Consider the following 20,051-nt stretch of genomic DNA (forward strand, 5'->3'; position numbering starts at 1 on the left):
CTGCCTTTACATTCTACCTTTACCTAGAAACTTTTTTCCTTTCTAAGTCTTAGAAGAAGGCTAGGTTTAGAAGCTGGTGTTGTTTCTGCCCAACTGAATCAATAAAGAACCCATGGGTCAGCACTCTGATACCTGGACATACAGTTCTAAAAACCACAGGGTGGGAGAAGGACGTGGACATTAACACCAGGGGCCAGACCGTCGGCTAAGGAAACAGCATTAACTGAACCCTGGATTCAGTGTGCATCCAGGCCCAGATGAAAGCCAGATTCATTCTATTTTCTAATGCTGAGTCCAACAAAGGCTGAACAGAAAACGACCACCAAGACTGCACTGCTAGCAAAGGTCACCAAAGGATGCCATAAGAATGCTGGAAACATACTCTTCTACTTCTTCAGAAGCCCTCCTTCCTGACCTGAAAAAAAAAAGAAAAACAAGGCTCATGAGAACCTACTAGTCTCGTGCTTTGGCGGGGTACGTTGGAGAGGGGGTTTCAAAAGTGAGGGCAAATTAGCATATTCCAAGTGCTTTACTGATCTGGAATTCTCTTTCTAGACCAAGGCCCCGTAATGCCAGCATGAGAGAATTACAGATATCATAAGCCTTCTTATAGCCTTATTTCACTATAACTCCAACTTAAATCGTTGAGTTTGAGCACAGATTGGGAAGTTCAGAACTCAAATGGATATAGATGATACAGTGCCCTCCTTTCAACAATTAACGGACCAATTCATAGAGCACTTTCTCAGGATTGAGGCCTTGGGTCTTTCTTGGAGCTTTTGTTGTTAGCATGTGCGGCTTCCCAGTAGTAAAAAGAGATGAGCTGAGCCTTCCTGCAGCCTCCCCTGGAAGGACCAGAAGACCCCACGAGCGATGTTGGGCAGGGAGTACCCTTCAGGCGTTCCATGAGAACGGGAAGCCTAATTATATACAGACACTTATCTAAGGCCGTGGTTCTCAATCTTCAATGTGCGTAAGAACCATATGGGAAGCTTGGCAGACATGCAGCTCGCTGGACCTGAGAGAGAGCTTTCTGGATCAGCTGGTCTGGGGGAAAGGGAGTCCGGGAATAGGCATTTTAAACAAATCCCTAGGTAATCCTAACGTAATGTGGTCACTACTGACTTTCTGAGAAACACAGATCTAAAGTCTTCTAAATGAGACTGACCGTTGACAATTATTAAAGTTGGGTTTTGGGTACGTGTTGATTACTTTTCTGTACGTCTGAAAATTCCACAATAATAGGTTTTGTTTGTTGGTTGGTTTTGTGATGAATTGTTTCAAGTCAGAAGTTAATCACCACGACGAGCATGGGCCAAGGGTGGTGGCAGTGTCATAACGGCCAGGAGTCAGGATGCGTGAGAAGGCCTTTGACAGTGCAGGGCCCGCTAGCCTCGCCAGCAGAGTGACATCAGAACCAACCAACAATTCCTGCAAAATGCAAACAACCCCTCCCCCTCTCTGAGTATAATTTGAAATTAAGCCCAAGTTTAAATAGACTTAAATTCAGACCACACCACCTGCACTGTTAAGGAAGGGTGGGGGGGGGGAAGAATTTTGGCTTCCATTGGGAGGGAGAATGGGTAGCTAAAGCTGGAAGAACAGGATGGAAAAACTCTAAGGGGGATCTCCCAGGCTGCAGTTTTGACTCTTCATAGGACCGTAAAGAGATGAAGCAAGTCGGGGGGGGGGAGGGCGAGTGGGACAGAGAGGGCAGGAGGAGGCACCACAGGTAACCTTCAATGGGGGCCTGAGGCATCACCACTGGGGTGTTGCGGGATGATACTGGTTTCCGAAATACTGTTCTAAGTCAAGAAAATCCTAACAGCCACCAAAGCCACCTCTGTCTGTGTGGTAGGACAGAAGACTCTGCTCCCAGCTCACGTCTGTCCCCCAGGACCATTGCCTCTAACTGTCCCAGCGAAGTTGAACTCTACAAACCCACCACCCAAATGCCTCGGTAATATGTCACCAATGGCAGGAGGTCTCGGATGAATACAGGGTCTGAGAAGAACAAGGTGATTAAGGTACCTGCATTTGGTACATAAGAGACATAGCATCTCTGATCGCCCTTAGGAGTTGTGACTGCATCGCTCCTTCCTAAGCAATGGGCCATGGCCAAAGTAGCGGTGCTTTTGTCTGAAGGAAACAATGGTAACGCTAATCTTTCGGGGAAGGCTGATTAACTGCCGTTTATCCACTCGACATCCAAAACGGGGATGAGTTTCACATTCAACATAATTGCTGCTGAGCTCACATTCTACTCTCTCTTGCTCCAGGGGGAGCCCAAGGACCCTCCCAAATTTCATTTCACCCCATGAGAAGAAGCAAGATCAAAATGGAGCCCTCAAGGTCAGAGGGTGGGGATGCCGTCAGTTGGCATGCTCTCTAATTCTCTCCCTTTTTCTCACTCTCTCTGCCAGAAATAGCAGATTCCGGGCAAGCCTTCTGCTCAGGAGATGGAAAGTTCAGTGAGAACTTGGGCAAGGCCCCAGAGAACTGGCCATGGAACGCCCTGCCTTGGGTGAAGCTGATTGTTTTCCAGTCTTATCTAGCGAGCATGTCCGTTTGTCGGGACCACACTGCTGTTTATTTATGTTTTGGTTTTAATATGAATTTGTTACCACACCTGGGAGATTCTATACAAAAATCCAGACTTTTGGATTCTTCAAACATAAAGCCTGTAAACTGGACCTGCATTCCCACACAGAAAAGCCTGGAGAAGTGGAGTATGGCTGTGATGAGCCTGGGCTCCCAGCCCTCCCCGACACTGGGGGGCCTGCAGAAGCCCTTCATCCTTCACTCTGCACTGCTGGCTCTCTTACAGTGGAAATTAAGAGGCGAGTGCAGATTTCCCGTAGCTTTGTAGCTACCAAAAGCAAGAGAAGCAAAAGGAAGGCTAAGTGGGAAGCATGTCTGAGGAGAATTGGCAGAGTACGTGTCTTTAGAGAAATGTGAAAACGCAACTATCTCATCTGTATGTGCATCTCTGTAGAATAACTGAAGGTGTTATTCTGAAATAAAGCCCCACTTCACAGAGGTACTGTACCTGCCTGGTCCCCAAAGGTACCTCAAGTCACACAATGCCAGAGCCCAGCACAAGGACACAGAACCCGGCACAATGATTTTCAAACTATAGGTCATGACCCACGGTGAGTCATGGAATCAATTTAGTGGATCACCACCAGCCTTTCTAGTCTTTTCCTTTCTCTTTATTTATCTTCAAAGAGAGAGAGTGAGAGAGCAGAGTGGGGGGAGAGAGAAAGAGAGAGAATCTCAAGCAGATACCCCGCCGAGCGTGGAGCCCAACGCGGGGCCCAATCTCACAACCCTGAGATAATGACCAGAGCCGAAATCAAGAGTCAGATGCTTAACTGACTGAGCCAGCCAGGGGCCCCTCAATTTTTCTTTTTTAGTAGCATAGAATAGAATAGAAAAGAGAGTGTCCTGCAAATAGTAAGGATACATATCACATAAACTTTCCCCCCATTTTATATACAGTCACGACATAAAGTATATTTTTAAATTGTTGGTGACAGGTTAAAAACAAAACAAAAACAAAATACAGTGGTCTATGATAGCTCAACAGGGTGGGTAACTGAAGAAGGGTTTGGGCTGAGGTCCTGCCTCCCACAGACTGTGAGGTAGAGGATTGTGGGTTCTGGCTCATCGCCTCCGTACAGACATACTTCTGAGGACACGGTGTGACCTGGTCCAGGCCCAGGGCAGGCTGTCCACATGGCTGCAGTCAGCTGGGCCCCGGGCTTCTGGTCTCTTACTACACCCCCCGCCCACGTGCCTTCTTCCTTGGAAGTGGCTACGGGGGGTGGGGGGGGGGCTGCGAACCTGACAATCCCAACAACATGGGGGACACCTCCTTATGCAGGTGGAGCACACTTCCTGTTTCTTCCCCTTCCTGTCTGCCAACACTGCCACGAGCTCAGTGCAGCTTTGCAAAAGAAGCAAAACAGGTTTCAGAGACACTATGTGACTGACAGGGACATGGGGCACTGCGAGGTGTGCTCCATCCGAATCACGGAGCTAGTGAGTAACGAGGCTGCAGCAAGCCCCATCTCCCGACTTCCACTCCGGATTCCAAACACATGGCCCCAAGCCTTTTCAAAAGCAGCTACCCGCTGATTTTCAGACGTCCCCAGGGCACCCAGACAGCTGTTTGGATTTACCGCGCAGACAGCCCATTCCTGACTCCCCACACTTACGGAAGGCAATAGAACGTACAGCGAACTGAAAGCTGGAGAGAATCCTTTAAACCACAAGTTCTTAACCAGTGGTGCACAACAGCGTCACTGAGGTGTTTTGTTTTTTTCAGTGTCTATGTGCTGAGCCTCACCCCAGGCCCTCCGAGGTAGTAATCTCTAGAAATGGGACCCAGTCACATGTGAGAATCAATGCCCTCCACCCCACTGCAGAGAGTAAGCTGAGCCACGGGTACCAGGCGGCAAAACGGAAACCTTGCCGCCCCATCCTGCCGAGTTGCCCACTTTCTTCTAACCAAAGCGTTAATGAACTCTGACTTGAGGGGAGGGAAGAAAAGACTTCACAGACTGTAGCTTCCATTCCTGAGTAATTCGGAGTTGGCTTCCCCGAAATTCAGACAAGACTCCATGGTGTTCGTAACCGCAGCAGGTGCTCTTCCGGCTGGCAGGCCCAGAAGCGGTTCCGATCGGATTAGACATGCTTGTCCAATATTCAAAATGTAAAACATAGAGGTTGCTGAACCAGCACTTGGAAAAGTTAATTAAATGCCAGGTTTCTTTTTAAGAGCTACTCCATCACTTGCTGACTGCTTTGGCCATTTTGCAGAATGAAGCTTTAGCTCTGGACAGTGACAGGAATGTTCTCCTTCACCTCCCACCTTGGGGGGCTAACAGGAGTAAGGACACATGGGCTTCCTGCTTTCCAGCGAGTGACACACAGACCACGTCGGTGACTTGGCACGGGCGTTGTCTCACTATCCCTACCTCCATGGAAAGCCTCATTCAGCCCAACCCTCAACCAGTCCCTCCCGGTTTTCACCCCCGCTTCTCTCTGACCCATGCTGGGTTTCTTCCGCTTGGCTTCCCACAGCCCCCTTCGCTCCTCAGAGGGAGGCCCATTCCCGGGCCCCGCCCCACAAGCCTGTCACAGGAAGGCTGATGACTGATGGCATCAGCAGTGAACATTTACGGAGCTTGTTGGGTGGCTAGCACTGTTACTATATTATCTTCTTTACGTAGGTTACTGTTATATAATACTATATATATTTTATTGATATATAGCGTTGTACTTTATTTTACTTCATTATCACGTTATCTTTCTTGATTTGGTCCATTTTGCAAACAAGGAGACAGGCTCAGAGAAGTAGGGTAGGTTGCCTAAGGTCACCCAGCTAGGAAGCCGTAGGGCCCGAATACAAGCTCTGGGCTGCCTGACACCAAAGCCCAGCTCTGAATCCCCAGACCACAGAAGCACGTAGGTAGTTTACGATGGGAGATGCTCATTCCATAGACTGCTTCAGATCCAGTTAATATTTTCCGTGACGGGGATGCACTTTCCACCACAATAGTACGGTACTTTGTCAGGCCTGAAAATTCGTCAGTTAATGGTGGTTTAATTGTTCTGTGGGATTTATTACATATGTTTTATTTACAACATGACAGCTCGCATGTGGCAACAAAGGAGATCCCATGTAGTGAAGTCACCTTTCCCTCCACACACTCTCCTTTTCTAAGTTCTTTTGTTCAAATACAATTCCTTTCTCTTGGCATTCAGAGGCCACCCTGCCATTCGATGGGCATGACTTGGTCAGCTGAGGACCAGCGTGGTGGCACTGGTATGCCCTGTGATCGCAGCCACACGGGACCACTACCGAATCCCGGATCCTCGGGGTCGTTCTGGCGCTCGGTGGGGGAAGAAAGGCTGTGATGTACAGACCCTCCCACCCGAGGAGTCTGTCTCTTCTGTCCTCCCGGCTGTATCAGATACAAGGCCTCAGCTGCTGCTTACACGGGTTACATGCTGAAGGGTGAAAGGCAGCTCTAATGTAGACATCATCTCAGTTAAAATGTTTCTCTCGAGTTTAATGGAATACTGCAGAGATCTAAATGGAGATAAAGTACCACGGCTCAGAGAACAGCCCGGATGCTATCTTTATGCAGCATGACAATGTTCAGTGGTTAATTAGACACCGTTAACCTATTTTAGCAGGGGACATAACTGGGATAAATGGGGAGAAGTGTCCTTGAAGTCTCTTAATATCCACAGCACATATTGGACCCTAGACTCACCTTCTTGCTGCAAGACAGAACAGGCTTAAAATAGACCGAAGTGCCAGGCTTCTAGAGGCCCGACTGCCCCAGGAGAAGGCCCTCTGCTCGCCCAGCCCCCATGGGCCACGGCCTCTGGTCCAGATGTGAAGGTCCTGGATGAAGGGTTACTAGTGCAACTTGTTGCCTGGGAGAAAAAAGCTAGAGCCACAGTGTGTAGCTCCCAGGGCTCCTGTGACAAAAAGAGGAAACCGCAGCCAGGGGGCCACAGTCAGAAGCACTTGGCAAGCGGAAGAGCAAGAATGAGGCACCAGCTGAAAGGAGCCAAAGCTACCTTACATTTTCAAAGTATATCACTCCTCTGGAGGAAAAGAAGTCAAAATACCATTTTCTTATGAGGTTTTCTGCCCTCATAATTTTTAAATGCCCAACAAAAATCTCACAGGTGTCTCCAAACCTCAGTGAGGAAAATGTTACCGTGGCACGAGAGAAAGCAGGTAATGTGTCCCAGATCATGTAACGCCTCACTAGCACATCAAAAACCAAGGCTCTATTTTATAAATTGCGCGCCCCACGAAAAGAGCCTTCACAGTGAAAATCTGAATCTGAGCAAAGGAGACGTTGCTACTGTAATCTTGGCTACCATGTCTATTCAGTAGCAGGCCACAGACTGAGTAATCCGCTCTAAGACGTCCTCACACCTATAATACCGATTAAAAGTCAGATATTTGTCATGAAGTTTCATTTTGCCAAGAGATTTTCCTTCACTGAAATCTCTCCTGCAAGTTGCAGCTCCCACTGTTCTCCCCTTGGCTCTTAGCTCTTGCCACTCATGGGTTCGAAGTCCAGCATGTATTTGTAGGTATGTGTATTTCTCCCTTCTTTTAAAGAAAAGCAAGAACTCCAAAGCACTCAAACGTTGGCATTTTGGGGTTTTAGGTCATTTTAGATCATATTTAGTTTCTGCCGGTATCATCAACAAGGTGTCCAGTAGAAAGATGAAAACCGATGGCCACGAAGACTACCAAGCCCTATCAAGTTGAAGGTATAGTGAATTATAAGAAAATTCCTGGGTGAAGGTAGCCCCCTGCTGGTCAGATTCAAAATAACATCTCTGTTCTGATTCAAATTCTAAAGGAGCATAAAGTTATCTACCAGGAGGGGAAAAAAGGTTGAAAGTTTTAATACCTAAAAACAATTATGGGCACACACAAAAATGTATGTATATGCCTGCTATCAATAAGTAAAAAAGTGGAAGAGTTGAGAACTCTAGATCTTTGGTGTCTCAAATGAACATAATTTTATTCAGACACTTTACTGGGTAACTAATTATCTATTTGGCACGACTAGGTGTTGAGATTTAAGGATCTTTTGCCCAGGATTTTACAGTCTGGCTGGAGAAGAGAACATTCTAGAAATACCAGTAATTCCTCCAGAAGACACATACGGCAGTGCCTGAAAGAATACTACTGCCGCCCTCCCTGTGCATCTTCTACCTGAGAAACAGAGACCAGAAAGCGACTTAATTACAGCCCCGAGGCTAGATGGACACAGAGCTGGAGCTAGAAACCAAGGTTCCCGCTCCTCATCGACTGCTGGTCCCAACTTCCCAGGACAAGTGAGGGAGATGGAAGCAAAATGGCATGGTAGTGCAAAAGAGGGGACAAGCCATGCCCGTTCCCACCGTCGGAGGGGACTTTCTAGAAGACTGAAAGACGAGCAGGCTTGGAGAGGCAGAAAAGCTCCAGAAAGGCTCTTCCTGCTGGAGGAAACAACCTGAGTAGAGGTAGGAGGCAGAAAGGGCCAGGGGTGTTCAGAAGCCAGCGGGGGACCCAGTGTGGCTGAAATGCAGAAGAGGTGCTGTCACACGTTGGTATCAAAACGCTATAAATACATACACTGACAATAGTCAGGGATCAGGACGGAAGGAACCATGCGACTCAAAATGAATTTTCCCTGGGTTCCCTTTTTGCCCTTCAAGTGACTTAAGTCCACAAGTGTAACAGAGGTGGCAGTGAACACTGTGCCCCTCGCTGGGTATCAAAGCAGCAGGAAGGGGCTGAGTGGCAGAGGTTCTGTCAGCCCTCCCGCTGGGGGAGAGGCTGGGGAGGAAAAGCAGGCGGGAAGCAGCGCTCCAGGGCACTCTTTCCCAACTGGCTGTCATTTTCAAATGCCACCCTCCAGAATTTTGCTACGGCTGTGCACTTTCCACACCTCCTTCATGTTTTACTTTCACTTCAATAGATTTATTTAAAGGAAAACTTCAGCTCCTCAATGGAAAGCTAGCATTACCAGTCATATAGAAGGTTAACTGTGAAAAACGATCATTTTTAAAAATCACAGAACTTACTTTATCATAGCTAGGTATTGCTGTTTGCCCGAAGTCTGACCTACAGCTCCTTCCTTGTTAAGAGCACGTTTAGAAGTGTGCCAACAGAGACGTTCCCGCTGACGTGAGCTGAGGGATGGAAGGCCAGTGGAAAAGACAGGAACTGTGAGGCTCAGCGCCTGTCTCTGGGAAGTGTGGCCATGAGGACAGAGTGTGAAACGAGGAAATCATGGGTCTGCAAGTCAGAGGCAAACATTTATTACTGTTTCTGGAAACCTGAATTTCAGTCCAGTTTTAATCACTGAATGGGTTGGGTCGTTTGCTTCTCCTAGAGAGAAGTTTCTGCTGTGTAATGGAGAGACCTGTAAAGATTTCCTTCCAATCCCTTACTCAGTTTTCTCTACCCCTCTTCTACATCCTGTGGTCCCCCAAAGGCCCATGAACACATTCAGACCCAGCCAAGTGATGAGGTACTCAAAGAGAAGGTGACACACGCCATTACAGGGGACCCTCTGCCCGCTAGCTGTCGGTGGGCAGAAGGCCCCAGTGCGGGGCAGCCTCCTCGAGGGCTCAGGACCCACCCTGGTGACTCCCTCCTATAGATGAGTCTGACCAAGGCCAAGGACACGCTGGCACTTCTAAACCTGGCTTCTCATACGATGACCACTGTGAAACCAGGAGGGCCCCGTCTAGCCACCCGTGACCAGCTGTGGTGAGAGAAGCACGGGTCAAAAAGTAAAACCCCTGGCAGAGCCACAGATCAGAGAAAACCCAGATTACGCGAGGGGCTGTACTCCATGTGTATAGCGTGCTGACAGATGCCCGGGCGGCTGCTTCTGCATTAAACTACTCTTGCACATGCACTTGATTTTTGAGAGGCTGAGTCCATCAAAGGGAGGACGAGGACATCATTTCTGTCAGGGGAATCCCTAGTCACCCCCTCTTGGCATGGAGCTGCTCAGGCCACAGAGCGTGTCCCTTCAGCAGGCCGGCGGGCTCAGGACACATCACTTCTTCCTCTCAAAGTTTTTCTGTTCAATAAGATTGTTTCATATGATCAACACTGCATTTCTGGAAGGGTCTCGGAGGACTGCAGTAAAGACAATTTCATGCTAACAGACTCGCTATTGCACAAACAGCATAGTGCATGGCCTTTCCGTGAACTTGATAAATGCGTGCATGTGAGGTTTGCAGATGGGCATGGCTGTAGAATGAGAGGCATTTTCTATTATACTAATTAGCTGTGTGACCTTGGGCAGCAGGCCAAGGTGACATTCAAGGGCTTTTCTAACTCTAAGATTTTATACCTGAGTCCCTTAAGCGCCCAACGCCTCACTTTCTCCCTCTCTAAACTGAAGGGGCCCCGCACTCCATGACTCCCAAGTCTCTCCCCAGCTCTGCGAATGACACTGCCCCTGCCCCAGCTGTTCCCCATTTACACTATTCCCTAGTCTGACCACCTTCCCCCCAGCAGCCCCTTCCTTGGAACTGGCTTATCCGGCCCCAAAATTTCAATTACTGGGATGTGCTAGAGAGCCCAAAGTCAACAAGGCAACAAAAAATAAACAAAAAAGGAAGGGTAGAAGGGAGAAAGGGAGGAAGGAATCCCTCTTTCCTTTATTCAGTCTTTTAAAAAAATATTTATTTGAGAGAGAGAGAGAGAGAGAATGAGTAGGGGGAGGGCAGAGGGAGAGAGAGAGAATCTCAAGCAGACTCAGCACTGAGCGTGGGGCCTGTCGTGGGGCTCAATCTCACACCCTGAGATCATGACCTGGGCCAAAACCAAGAATTGGCCGCTTAATGGATTAAGCCACCCAGGCACCCCTGTTCAATCATTTTTAGAGACAATAAACACAATCTCCCTTCCTACATCAGAAATTTAGCACATTTTCCATCTCGGTTGTCAAAACCAGCCACTTTCCTTAGAGGTTGTCAAAACCAGCCACTACTTTCCCAACTGCACAGGTAAATTTATTTTTCCTTTACCCTCCTCTCCTGAACAGTTAACCCAATCTTAACATTCCTGGTGTTTCCTTCCTGCTTATAGGACTCCTCTCTACTTCCTTTCCCTCTGAGTAGCTGGAAAGAGGGTGTCTGCCTGGTCATGCAGAACCCTCCAAACCTCCAAATCGGGGTCCCCAGAAAGCAACCCTTTGTTCTCTGGGTCCCAGAGGACTCAGAGCCCTGGGCTCAACTACTTGGGATCCGGCCAGCCTATGTGTAGGTGCTGAGCTCTGATCTTGGGCCCTAATTTGAACAACTGGCGTAAAACCAGTGCCCGAGTGGGGTTCTGGAGTCAGAGGGTTCAAAGTGGAGTTTCACCATTCACTAGCTGTGTGCTCTCAGGGAAGCCACTAAACACTGCAAAATCGGCGTTGCCACCACATTCTGCTTCCCAGGGTCAAATGAGTGAATTCATGCAAAGCATTTAGCGTAGCACATGGCACACAGGAAGTGCTCAGTGAACACTGGCTGCTGCCGACAGTCTTATTATTACTATATTATTATTCTCACCCCAGTCTCTACTTTCCTATGCTGCTAATCATTGCCCAGGCTAGACATGCTTTCTCCTCCTCAGTCCTGCAACTGAACCCCAGCCCCGAGGTGGGTGCTGGCTAGGTCTGCCCAGCTGAGTTGCTTCATACTTTTTGCTTCTAGACCCTTCGTGCCCCTCTTCCCTGCTTCCCACATTCCTGTTGCCCCTTGCTGAACTTGCCTGGAGCCCTCAGTAGACATGCCCAGCAGCCCACGCTCACCGCCTGGCCTGGTGCCTCCCATCCTCACACAAGAAACACTTTGCCTGGGTCCCAGGGCCTCTCCACCAGCTGGAGCCTGCTTCCGACAACAGCATTAACTTCACCTCCAGCGTTAACCTCCAGGTTTCTCAGCAGGCACCCTGCTCCTGTTTCCCATCTCCTGCTTTACTTTCTCTGCCTCTTGGCTCCCTTCCTTCATTTCTGTTTATCCCTGTCTAGAAGGCAACTTGTTCTGACTTTCAAATCCTTTTGAAAGGATCCCTACTGCTGAGAAGCTTCTAGAATTTGGTGAAATTGTTTCTATGCTCCTCAGCACACCTGACCCTCTGTATCACACAACACAGTCTTTATGATAGGACAGTCTCACGCAGTGACTTCTACAGATCTGCCTGATGGGGTTGACCACAGAAAATAACTTGGTGCCTACCCCAAAGCCCTTTCCCCTTCCTCTGGATTCAAACCCTAATTTTGTTTGGGGTGGCAACAAGCCCAACTGAAAATAATCAATTCCCCATCTTTTTCACATTGAGGGGTGGGCATATACCACATTTCTGACCAATGAGGAAGATGTGGCAGTCCTTGGAAATTATAGCCCCCCATTCTGTCTCCTCCAAAAGACAAATTCCTGCTAAGAAACAGACCTACGCCTTAACCTCCATGTCATTCTCCCTTCTTTGAAGCTGGAAAACAGAGGTGAGGCCTGGAGGTACAGCAGCCATCATAACCATGAGGCATGAACATGATGACGAAGGTCCACATGTGAAGGATGGTTTGAAGAAGGATGGAAAGAGTTCCATCCCTGTCATCACCACGAAGCTGCCTTAGACTGTGGAGCCTGGACCTCTTGTTTTCTGAGACAAATCTCTTTCTGTTTATGCCTCTGCTAGTGGGGTTCCCTGTTGCTTGCAGATATAAATGCAACCTCAACTAATACAGCACATCCAGTGGCAAGTGAGAGGTCATCCTAATTGAGAAGGAACACGGATCCCACGGAAAAATGAACTTCACACGGTCATATCTAGTTAAGCACATGGTCTCTTAAGAGAAAGCAAGCATTTGAATCAGATACGGGAACAGCGCAGTCTCAGGATGGGAATGAGCAACACCACTGACATCTGCTGGGAAAAAAACGGTATCCAACTTAGGGAGAAAAGGTGAGCAGACTCTCTCCGCAGCTTTGTCTGGTCTAAAAAGAGAATGCTCTGCTATCAAGAATGGAGATGAGACCACCTTTAAGATGATCCCACATGAGGAGAAATGGGTCTTTTTACTCCTGCAAATACCCCAACCATGCCACATCTAAAAGGCTTTCAGAGGCGCCTCAGCCAGTTAAGTGTCTGCTTTTGGCTCAGGTCATGATCTCAGGCTCCTGGGATCGAGTCCCACATCGGGCTCTCTGCTTGGCGGGGAGTCTGGTCTCCCTCTCACTCTCCCTTTGTGCTCTCCCCCTCTCCCTCTCTCTCAAATAAACAAATAAATAAATAAATAAAATCTTAAAAAAAAAAAAAGGCATTCAGAAGAGGTGTGATAATGTGTCCCTCACACCACTGGTCACAAACCTGTCCACACTTCAGTGGCTCCCCGTTCTCTAAATAATAAACCATGTGTCTGCAGTTCAAGGTCCTACACTCAAGCCCATTTCTACCTTACCTATTTCCATCCCCTTGTCTAGGCAAACCCTGGCCTTTAGTCACCCAGCTCTGTTCATTCCAAACTCCCTGTGGCACATTCAGGCCGCATACACCAGCCTCTGTGCCTGGAAGGCCTGCCCGGCCTCAGTGTCTGTCAGCTGTTTCATTTCAAGGCAATGATTCCTAAACTGAAATGTTTCAAGTAACCATCTAGAAAGCATATTTCAGAAGTTCAAACGTCCCTTCTGAGTTCTGGAGGACCTGTGAGACCACTTTGTTTTCACGCTGAAGAGACAGAGCGCGAGGGTGCTGAGCTGGCAGCATGGCTGACACTGGACCTCTCCTCCTCTCTCCCCCCACTCAGTACCCACTGAGAAGAAATCCCATATAGTCCAAAGCTTATGTATTTGGGATTTCCCAGGATCAAATTTAGTGCTGCAAAGGGAACTCTGAGATCATCTAGTCTGGACCCCTGAGGGAGCCTCCACCCCACGAGTCCACACGACTTGCCCTGAAGTGACACGGTGTGTGAGTGGCCGAAGGGGACTAGAACACAGGCAGAAGTCCAACTCCTAACAGGTGCCTGGGGAAAGGGTGAGTGGCCCTAAGAAAGGAGGGTGGCCAGAAACGAGCTCAGGAAATGGAATACACCTGCCTGTATTGCACCTGTACTCGGAGCAGCCCGCTCTCGGCTGATCCTGGATTACTCTGCCCTCAGCCTTGAAAAGGAGTCAGAGACCCGAAACCGGAGGTGGGGCTGCGGAGACACCAGTAACTAGACCCGGCTCTCGAGCTGGCTGCCCGGGAATGGATCCAGTTCTTGGAGGGCACCGCAGGGTTAGAAGGAACGATCATTTCCAATGCCTAATTGAACTTAATGACTAGCCTAATTAGGCCTTTTAATGGCAGCACTGGCATGGCCTTGGCTCGGGCCCCTAAGTGCAGGCTGTATCCTCTGCACTCACCTTCCCGGGGCCCGGCGGCTGGCTGACGCACAGCTCTGCAGACAGGTGGCCCAGAGGAGGTGAAGGTCAAGCGCTCACTCCCTGTTATTCTGCCCACAGGCTGAACGTGCTGCAGCCACGTCCAAGCAGCCCTCGGGGAACATCTGCCGAGGGCCTACCCAGGACAAAGGTACTCCATCAGGAGCCAAGGGCACAAAAACGGAAGGGAGCCAGACATGGAGAACAAGAGCATGACCCTGCGGCCCGACGCACCCAGGTTCAAATCCTGACTGGCTGTGGGACTTTGAGCAAGTTACTTAACCTTCCGGAACTTCTACTTCCTCATCTGTAAGCTAGGACACTAACAGTACCTATCTCTCGGTGTTGTTTTAAGGATAAAGTGAGACAACTGTGCTTAGCTGTGCCCAGCACGAAAGCCACAATAAGTGACGTACGTGTGTGTGTGTGTGTGTGTGTGTGTGTGTGTGTTCTCACCCATGCACCAAGGGGGCGGGCAAGCCATGTGGGCTGTCCACACTCGGGTTCTGCAGTGGAGCCCAGAAGAAAGACTCTTCATCAGAGGGTGAAGCTGCAAGTTCCTAAAGACACGCTTACAAGAAATCAGGGGGTTGATAATGGCATAAAAATTAGAAATAACTGGGGTGCCCGGGTGGCTCAGTCGGATAAGTGTCTGCCTTCAGCTCAGGTCATGATCTCGGGGTCCTGGGATGGAGCCCATCAGGCTCCCTGCTCAGCAAGGAGCCTGCTTCTCCCTCTCCCGCCCTGCTCATGCTCTCTCTCTCTAATAAATAAAATCTTTTAAAAAATTAGAAACAACCTCAGTGCCCACGAAGAGAGTGAACGGCGCATCTATACCACGGCAACAGGATGCAGCGGTCAGAAACATGAAGTAAATCTTTCTGCACTAAAAGATCTCCAGATGTGCCGCTAAAAGAAAAATGAAAAAAATTAAGGAGAACACCCTTAATATGATCCTATTCATGTAAAAAAATATAGATTTCAGTAAGTATACCTATTGTGTAAAATCACATATTGAATATCTATGGTCGATAAAAGATAACCAAAGAACTGTTACCAGTAGTTACTTCTAGAGATGGCTAGGCTTGGACCAGAGGGTAGTTTCAGCAAATTCAGCTTTATCTGTCTTGTTCGAGTTTTTCCATCATTAAAGTGCTCTTGGCTTCCTTGCACAACTAAAAAAGTCTTCATAAAAAAGTATACTCCCACCGAGTTCCCCAGCAATGGAGGGATTCGAGCAGACCTGAGATCAGCACTGCTAGAGACACTAGAATTTGACAGGAGATTGGAAGAAACTGGCTCTAACCTTCTGGTTTCAAAACCTCCGCACTGTGTGATAATGCAGAGAGAGAAAGGAATACTCCACAGGACACTGGGCTTTGCGGCTGTTATGTAAGGGCTACTTCCGCGGACCTATCCTTTCTTTCCTGACCCTCAGAGACCCTCTTACTTTACAGTCCTACCCCTGGCTCCACGAAACGAGCAGCTCTAGTCGCAGGAGAATGTGCACTTCTGCAAAATGAGAAACTGCAAAGGGCCACAAGTCAAAGTCTTCAAAGGACACACTGAGCACTCACTCTAGAACCACCCCTGGCTTTCAACTACAAACATGAAATTCAAGGGGCGCCTCAGTCGGTTAAGCACCTGACTCTTGGTTTTGGCTCAGGTCACAATCTCAGGGTCATGGGATTGAGCTCTACGCGCAGTGGGGAGTCTGCTTGAGATTCTTTCCCTCCCTCCCCCTCTCTCCTCCCCCCCCCTAATAAATTAATCAGCCTAAAAAAAAAAATGAAATGCAAGAGTAGCTTACCTTGTGAAGAAAAGCTGAAGGCCTGAAAGGAAGTTGAGAGCAGGCTCAGGGGGAGGTGGGCGTCAGGGCCTGGACCTCTTAGTCTTTCAGCAGGCCTCCCCACAGGCCACCACACAGGCCTCCCCACAGGCCACCACACAGGCCTCTCCACGGGCAACTGGGAAGCAGGCCCTTAGAAACACAGCCATTGGATGCCATGTGGCCTCGGGGCCTCAGCTGTCCCTTCCCTGGTACACAGGCGTAGACAACAAGTTCACCTCAACACCGCACGAGCTCCTCCCCTCCTCCTTGGGCATCAGGTACTCCCCTCTGCTCCAGGGAGGGGACTAACTAGGGCCACTTGTCAGGGAGACTGCTCCACTCTTCAGAGTGGGAAGTGAAGTATCCAAATGCTACTCCACATGGGGCTTCCGGGAACAGACTGCTATCACCTTCAATCGGGAGGCACTTGACAGAATTGCAAGATTCCAATTATTTCATATTTAGTCATTTGCATAAGTAAATTGGTTTTGTGACACTAGACAAGCCATCCAGGGCTCTAACCTGCAATGTCTATAACATAGACCATCTCTGCTTGCTCTGAACATCACTGTATCAATGTACGTGGAAGTGTGTGAAAATGCCCTTCACCGGAGCCTCAAAGAGAAAAAAGGCTGATGCATGCTTCATATCTTTTCCTTAGCCTAAGGGGTCTATATGTACCTTATCTGAAAACTTTATGATACTTTCCAAAGGGTCATGTTATGGTTAGTATGTGAATAAACACGGGAAGTCTGCTTTCTCAATCTGGGAAAATACCATCTCTATTATGGGCTTATGATTACTTTTACTGAGATAGGAAATTTTGGAGTACAATGTAGCCCTTAAAAATGAGACAGTTCTACTCTGTGATTCAGAAAGACCACCAAGAAATACTGTTCTATGGGGGCGCCTGGGTGGCTCAGTCAGTTAAGCATCTGCCTTCAGCTCAGGTCATGATCTCAGGGTCGTGGGACTGAGCCCCACATCAGGCTCCCTGCTCGGCAGCGAGTCTGCTTCTCCCTCTCCCTCTGCTGCTCCCCCTGCTTGTGCTCTCTCTCTCTCAAATAAATAAATAAATAAAATCTTTTTAAAAAAGAAAAAAAAAGAAATACTGCTAAAAGATAAAAGAAAAATAGAGAATAGGTATGTTACCATTTATGTGAGGGGATAAAAGAATATATTAACCTGTATTTTTTGTAAATGCATGGAGTCTCTTTGGAAGGATATTGGTGAACAGTGGTTGCCTCTGGGAAGGAAAACTGAGTGCCTTGGGGAGCAGGGAAGGAGGGCTTTAGCTTTATATCATCCTTCCTTACCCTTTGAATTTTCTGCTATGTATATTCCTAATGTATATAAAAATAAATAAATAAAATTCAGATTCACTAAGAGTTCTAATGTCTCAAAAGATGACATGAAGTTATACAGTGACTCAGACGCAGGAGTTTGTTTGAAGTGTGACTTTGACTAAAGGCCTCATTGCTGTGCACTGTGGGGCCGAGTGGGAAAGGACAGCCCTGCTAAGTCCTGTCGTTATCTGTCCATTATTCTCACTCCTTCCCACAAACCAGCTACCAAAGCCGATGAAATCTACCAAAATGGTACAAGTGTGTTGAGACAGGAAAGGCCTAAGGATAGAAGGAGCTGGGCACACTTCACACCTCCCACTACTTCAGTAAGAAGACTTCTTTTTTCATGAGTTATTTCAGTGTATATAGTCTAGGCATTATTTATTTCATCTTCAGATCCTACTGAACACATATAATTTCCAGCAATAAACAATGCAATTAAATTCTAATTTAAGGGGCGCCTGGGTGGCTCAGTTGTTAAGCGTCTGCCTTCGGCTCAGGTCATGATCCCAGGGTCCTGGGATCGAGCCCCGCGTCAGGCTCCCTGCTCAGCGGGAAGCCTGCTTCTCCCTCTCCCACTTCCCCTGCTTGTGTTCCCTCTCTCGCTGTGTCTCTCTCTGTCAAATAAATAAAATCTTTAATAAGTAAATAAATACATACATACATTCTAATTTAAAAAAACAAACTGTGTATTCTCCAAGTTCAATTAAATAGAAAGTGATCTAGACCTTCCTTTACCAACTTTCTGTCCAGGCTCTGAACATAAGTGGAAAGCAAAACCAGAAGTCACTCCTTGGGGAGCCCACGCAGAACAAATGTAAGGTGTACATTTAAGAGATCTGTTGTTGCTGAGCCCCGAGGTTACCTTTTCTGAATCTGCCGTGTCTTGGAGGCCACATGGAGGAAATGCATAGATGCATAAGAAAGCACATGATAGAAAGTTGAGACAGAGGTCTACGCAGGGGGCTCTTGTGGGCATCTCCAAAAGCCACAGAAACAGGGACACGGCACCCAAGCTCTGAGCACAGCGACTGGAAATGGGGGCAAAACTAGCTACCAAGGACTTTCCCCTCTCACCTCCTCATATGCAACCGCTTCCCTGATTTCCCCTGATCGTGGACACTCATCTCTCATGGCCAACCTCACTGAGAACCAAGTAACTGTTCACTCACGGTGCCCGGGACCCCCCCGTCCCACCATGCCGATCCTGGGTTCCTTGTGACGGTGGGCGGCATGTGGAAAATAAATTCTCAATATTTCTAATTTGTTTTGGTTTTTTTTGAAAACTAAATAAACAAAATTATGTTTATTGATGAAAATCTGAAAGTCAAGGATTAAGATTTTATGCTTTGAAGTACGGACCCGGGGATACTTGGTCCCTTTTTAATTACTGGAGCTCTGTAAGAAATGACCAAACTCACGCCCAGATCAAGTATAAACTGAGCCCCTCAATGTGCCAGGCACTGCAGACTCAGAAGCAAAAAATATAGACCAAGATCTCTTGTAAAGTCACTGCTGACTAGTTACGAGTCATGCCAATACAGAGGGAGCCGCAGCTCTCAGTTCAGTAGGAAAGAAAAAATAAAAACAAATAGAGAACAAGAAAGAGCCACAGGTGGTAAAACATTACCTGGAAGGGTGTTTGTTGTACCAGCCTTTCCAGTCTCCTACAGGTTTGAAACTTTTTGAAATGAAAACTGGAGGGGGGAGCCAAAGGCAGGATTACAGATATGAACTGTATTTCAGGCAACCAAATAGTTGACAAAAGAATTTTTGTTAAGGGAAAATTGGAAAATCACCATCTGACACCCTTCAGTTGAAATCACGCTCTAGGCAACAATTCTCCATGGACACTATGACCTCTAGGTGGGAGCCTGGTGGAGAACAGAATGGACGGCACATTCCTGGCCCCACTCATCGATTACCGCCTCGCGTCACGTGGATCCCCCGCACACCTGTGCCCCTCACACCCGCCTGTGCCTTCGGATGTGACGCAGCAGGATGGGCACAGCACCACCCTCAAAGTAGTCCTGCCGAGGGGCGCCTGGGTGGCACAGCGGTTAAGCGTCTGCCTTCGGCTCAGGGCGTGATCCCTGCGTTATGGGATCGAGCCCCACATCAGGCTCCTGCACTATGAGCCTGCTTCTTCCTCTCCCACTCCCCCTGCTTGTGTTCCCTCTCTCGCTGGCTGTCTCTATCTCTGTCGAATAAATAAACAAAATCTTTTAAAAAAAAAAAAAAGTAGTCCTGCCGAAACAGTGAGCCGGAATCTAACTTGCTAGATTAATCTAGATCTAACTACCAGCTTCACAAGGAGCACGAAGGACAGAGGAACAAGGTAAACACCACGATCAGGAAGGACGAGCCAAATCCAGAATATGGGACACTCTGTAAGACTAGTTTCTCATAAAAAAAAAAAGAGAGAGAGACAGAGAGAGAGAATGAAAAGAAAAAAAAATCAACGGCATGGAGAAAAAGGGAAGCAGGGGGGTTGCAAACAAAAGGGAGACTAAAGACATCTAACAACTAAATATAAGGTGTAGACCTTGATTTGCCCTTTTTACAATCCAACTGTAAAGACATCTTTGAGACAACGGTGAATATGGCTAGATATCAGATGACATTAAGGAATCATTTTTAATTTTGATAGGATAATGGAATGATGGTTAATAAACAAAACAGTCCTGGGGCGCCTGGGTGGCACAGCGGTTAAGCGTCTGCCTTTGGCTCAGGGCGTGATCCCCGCGTTGTGGGATCGAGCCCCACATCAGGCTCCTCCACTATGAGCCTGCTTCTTCCTCTCCCACTCCCCCTGCTTGTGTTCCCTCTCTCTCTGGCTGTCTCTATCTCTGTCAAATAAATAAATAAAATCTTTAAAAAAAAAATAAACAAAACAGTCCTTATCAGTT

At 47.9% G+C, this 20,051-nt stretch overlaps 1 protein-coding gene across 1 annotated transcript in view; it reads right to left on the reverse strand.

Annotated features, from left to right (window-relative positions):
• Positions 1 to 20,051, reverse strand: part of IFT43 (intraflagellar transport 43) — a 79,506-nt gene that overhangs the window by 22,137 nt on the left and 37,318 nt on the right. Inside the window, exon 4 of the mRNA XM_008699431.2 lies at positions 383 to 415. Within this exon, the coding sequence (XP_008697653.1) occupies positions 383 to 415 (33 nt within the window). The remainder of the gene's footprint in view (positions 1 to 382; positions 416 to 20,051) is intronic.

Source organism: Ursus maritimus, unplaced genomic scaffold, assembly GCF_017311325.1.
Source record: "Ursus maritimus isolate PB19 unplaced genomic scaffold, ASM1731132v1 scaffold_25, whole genome shotgun sequence".
NCBI lineage: Eukaryota > Metazoa > Chordata > Mammalia > Carnivora > Ursidae > Ursus > Ursus maritimus.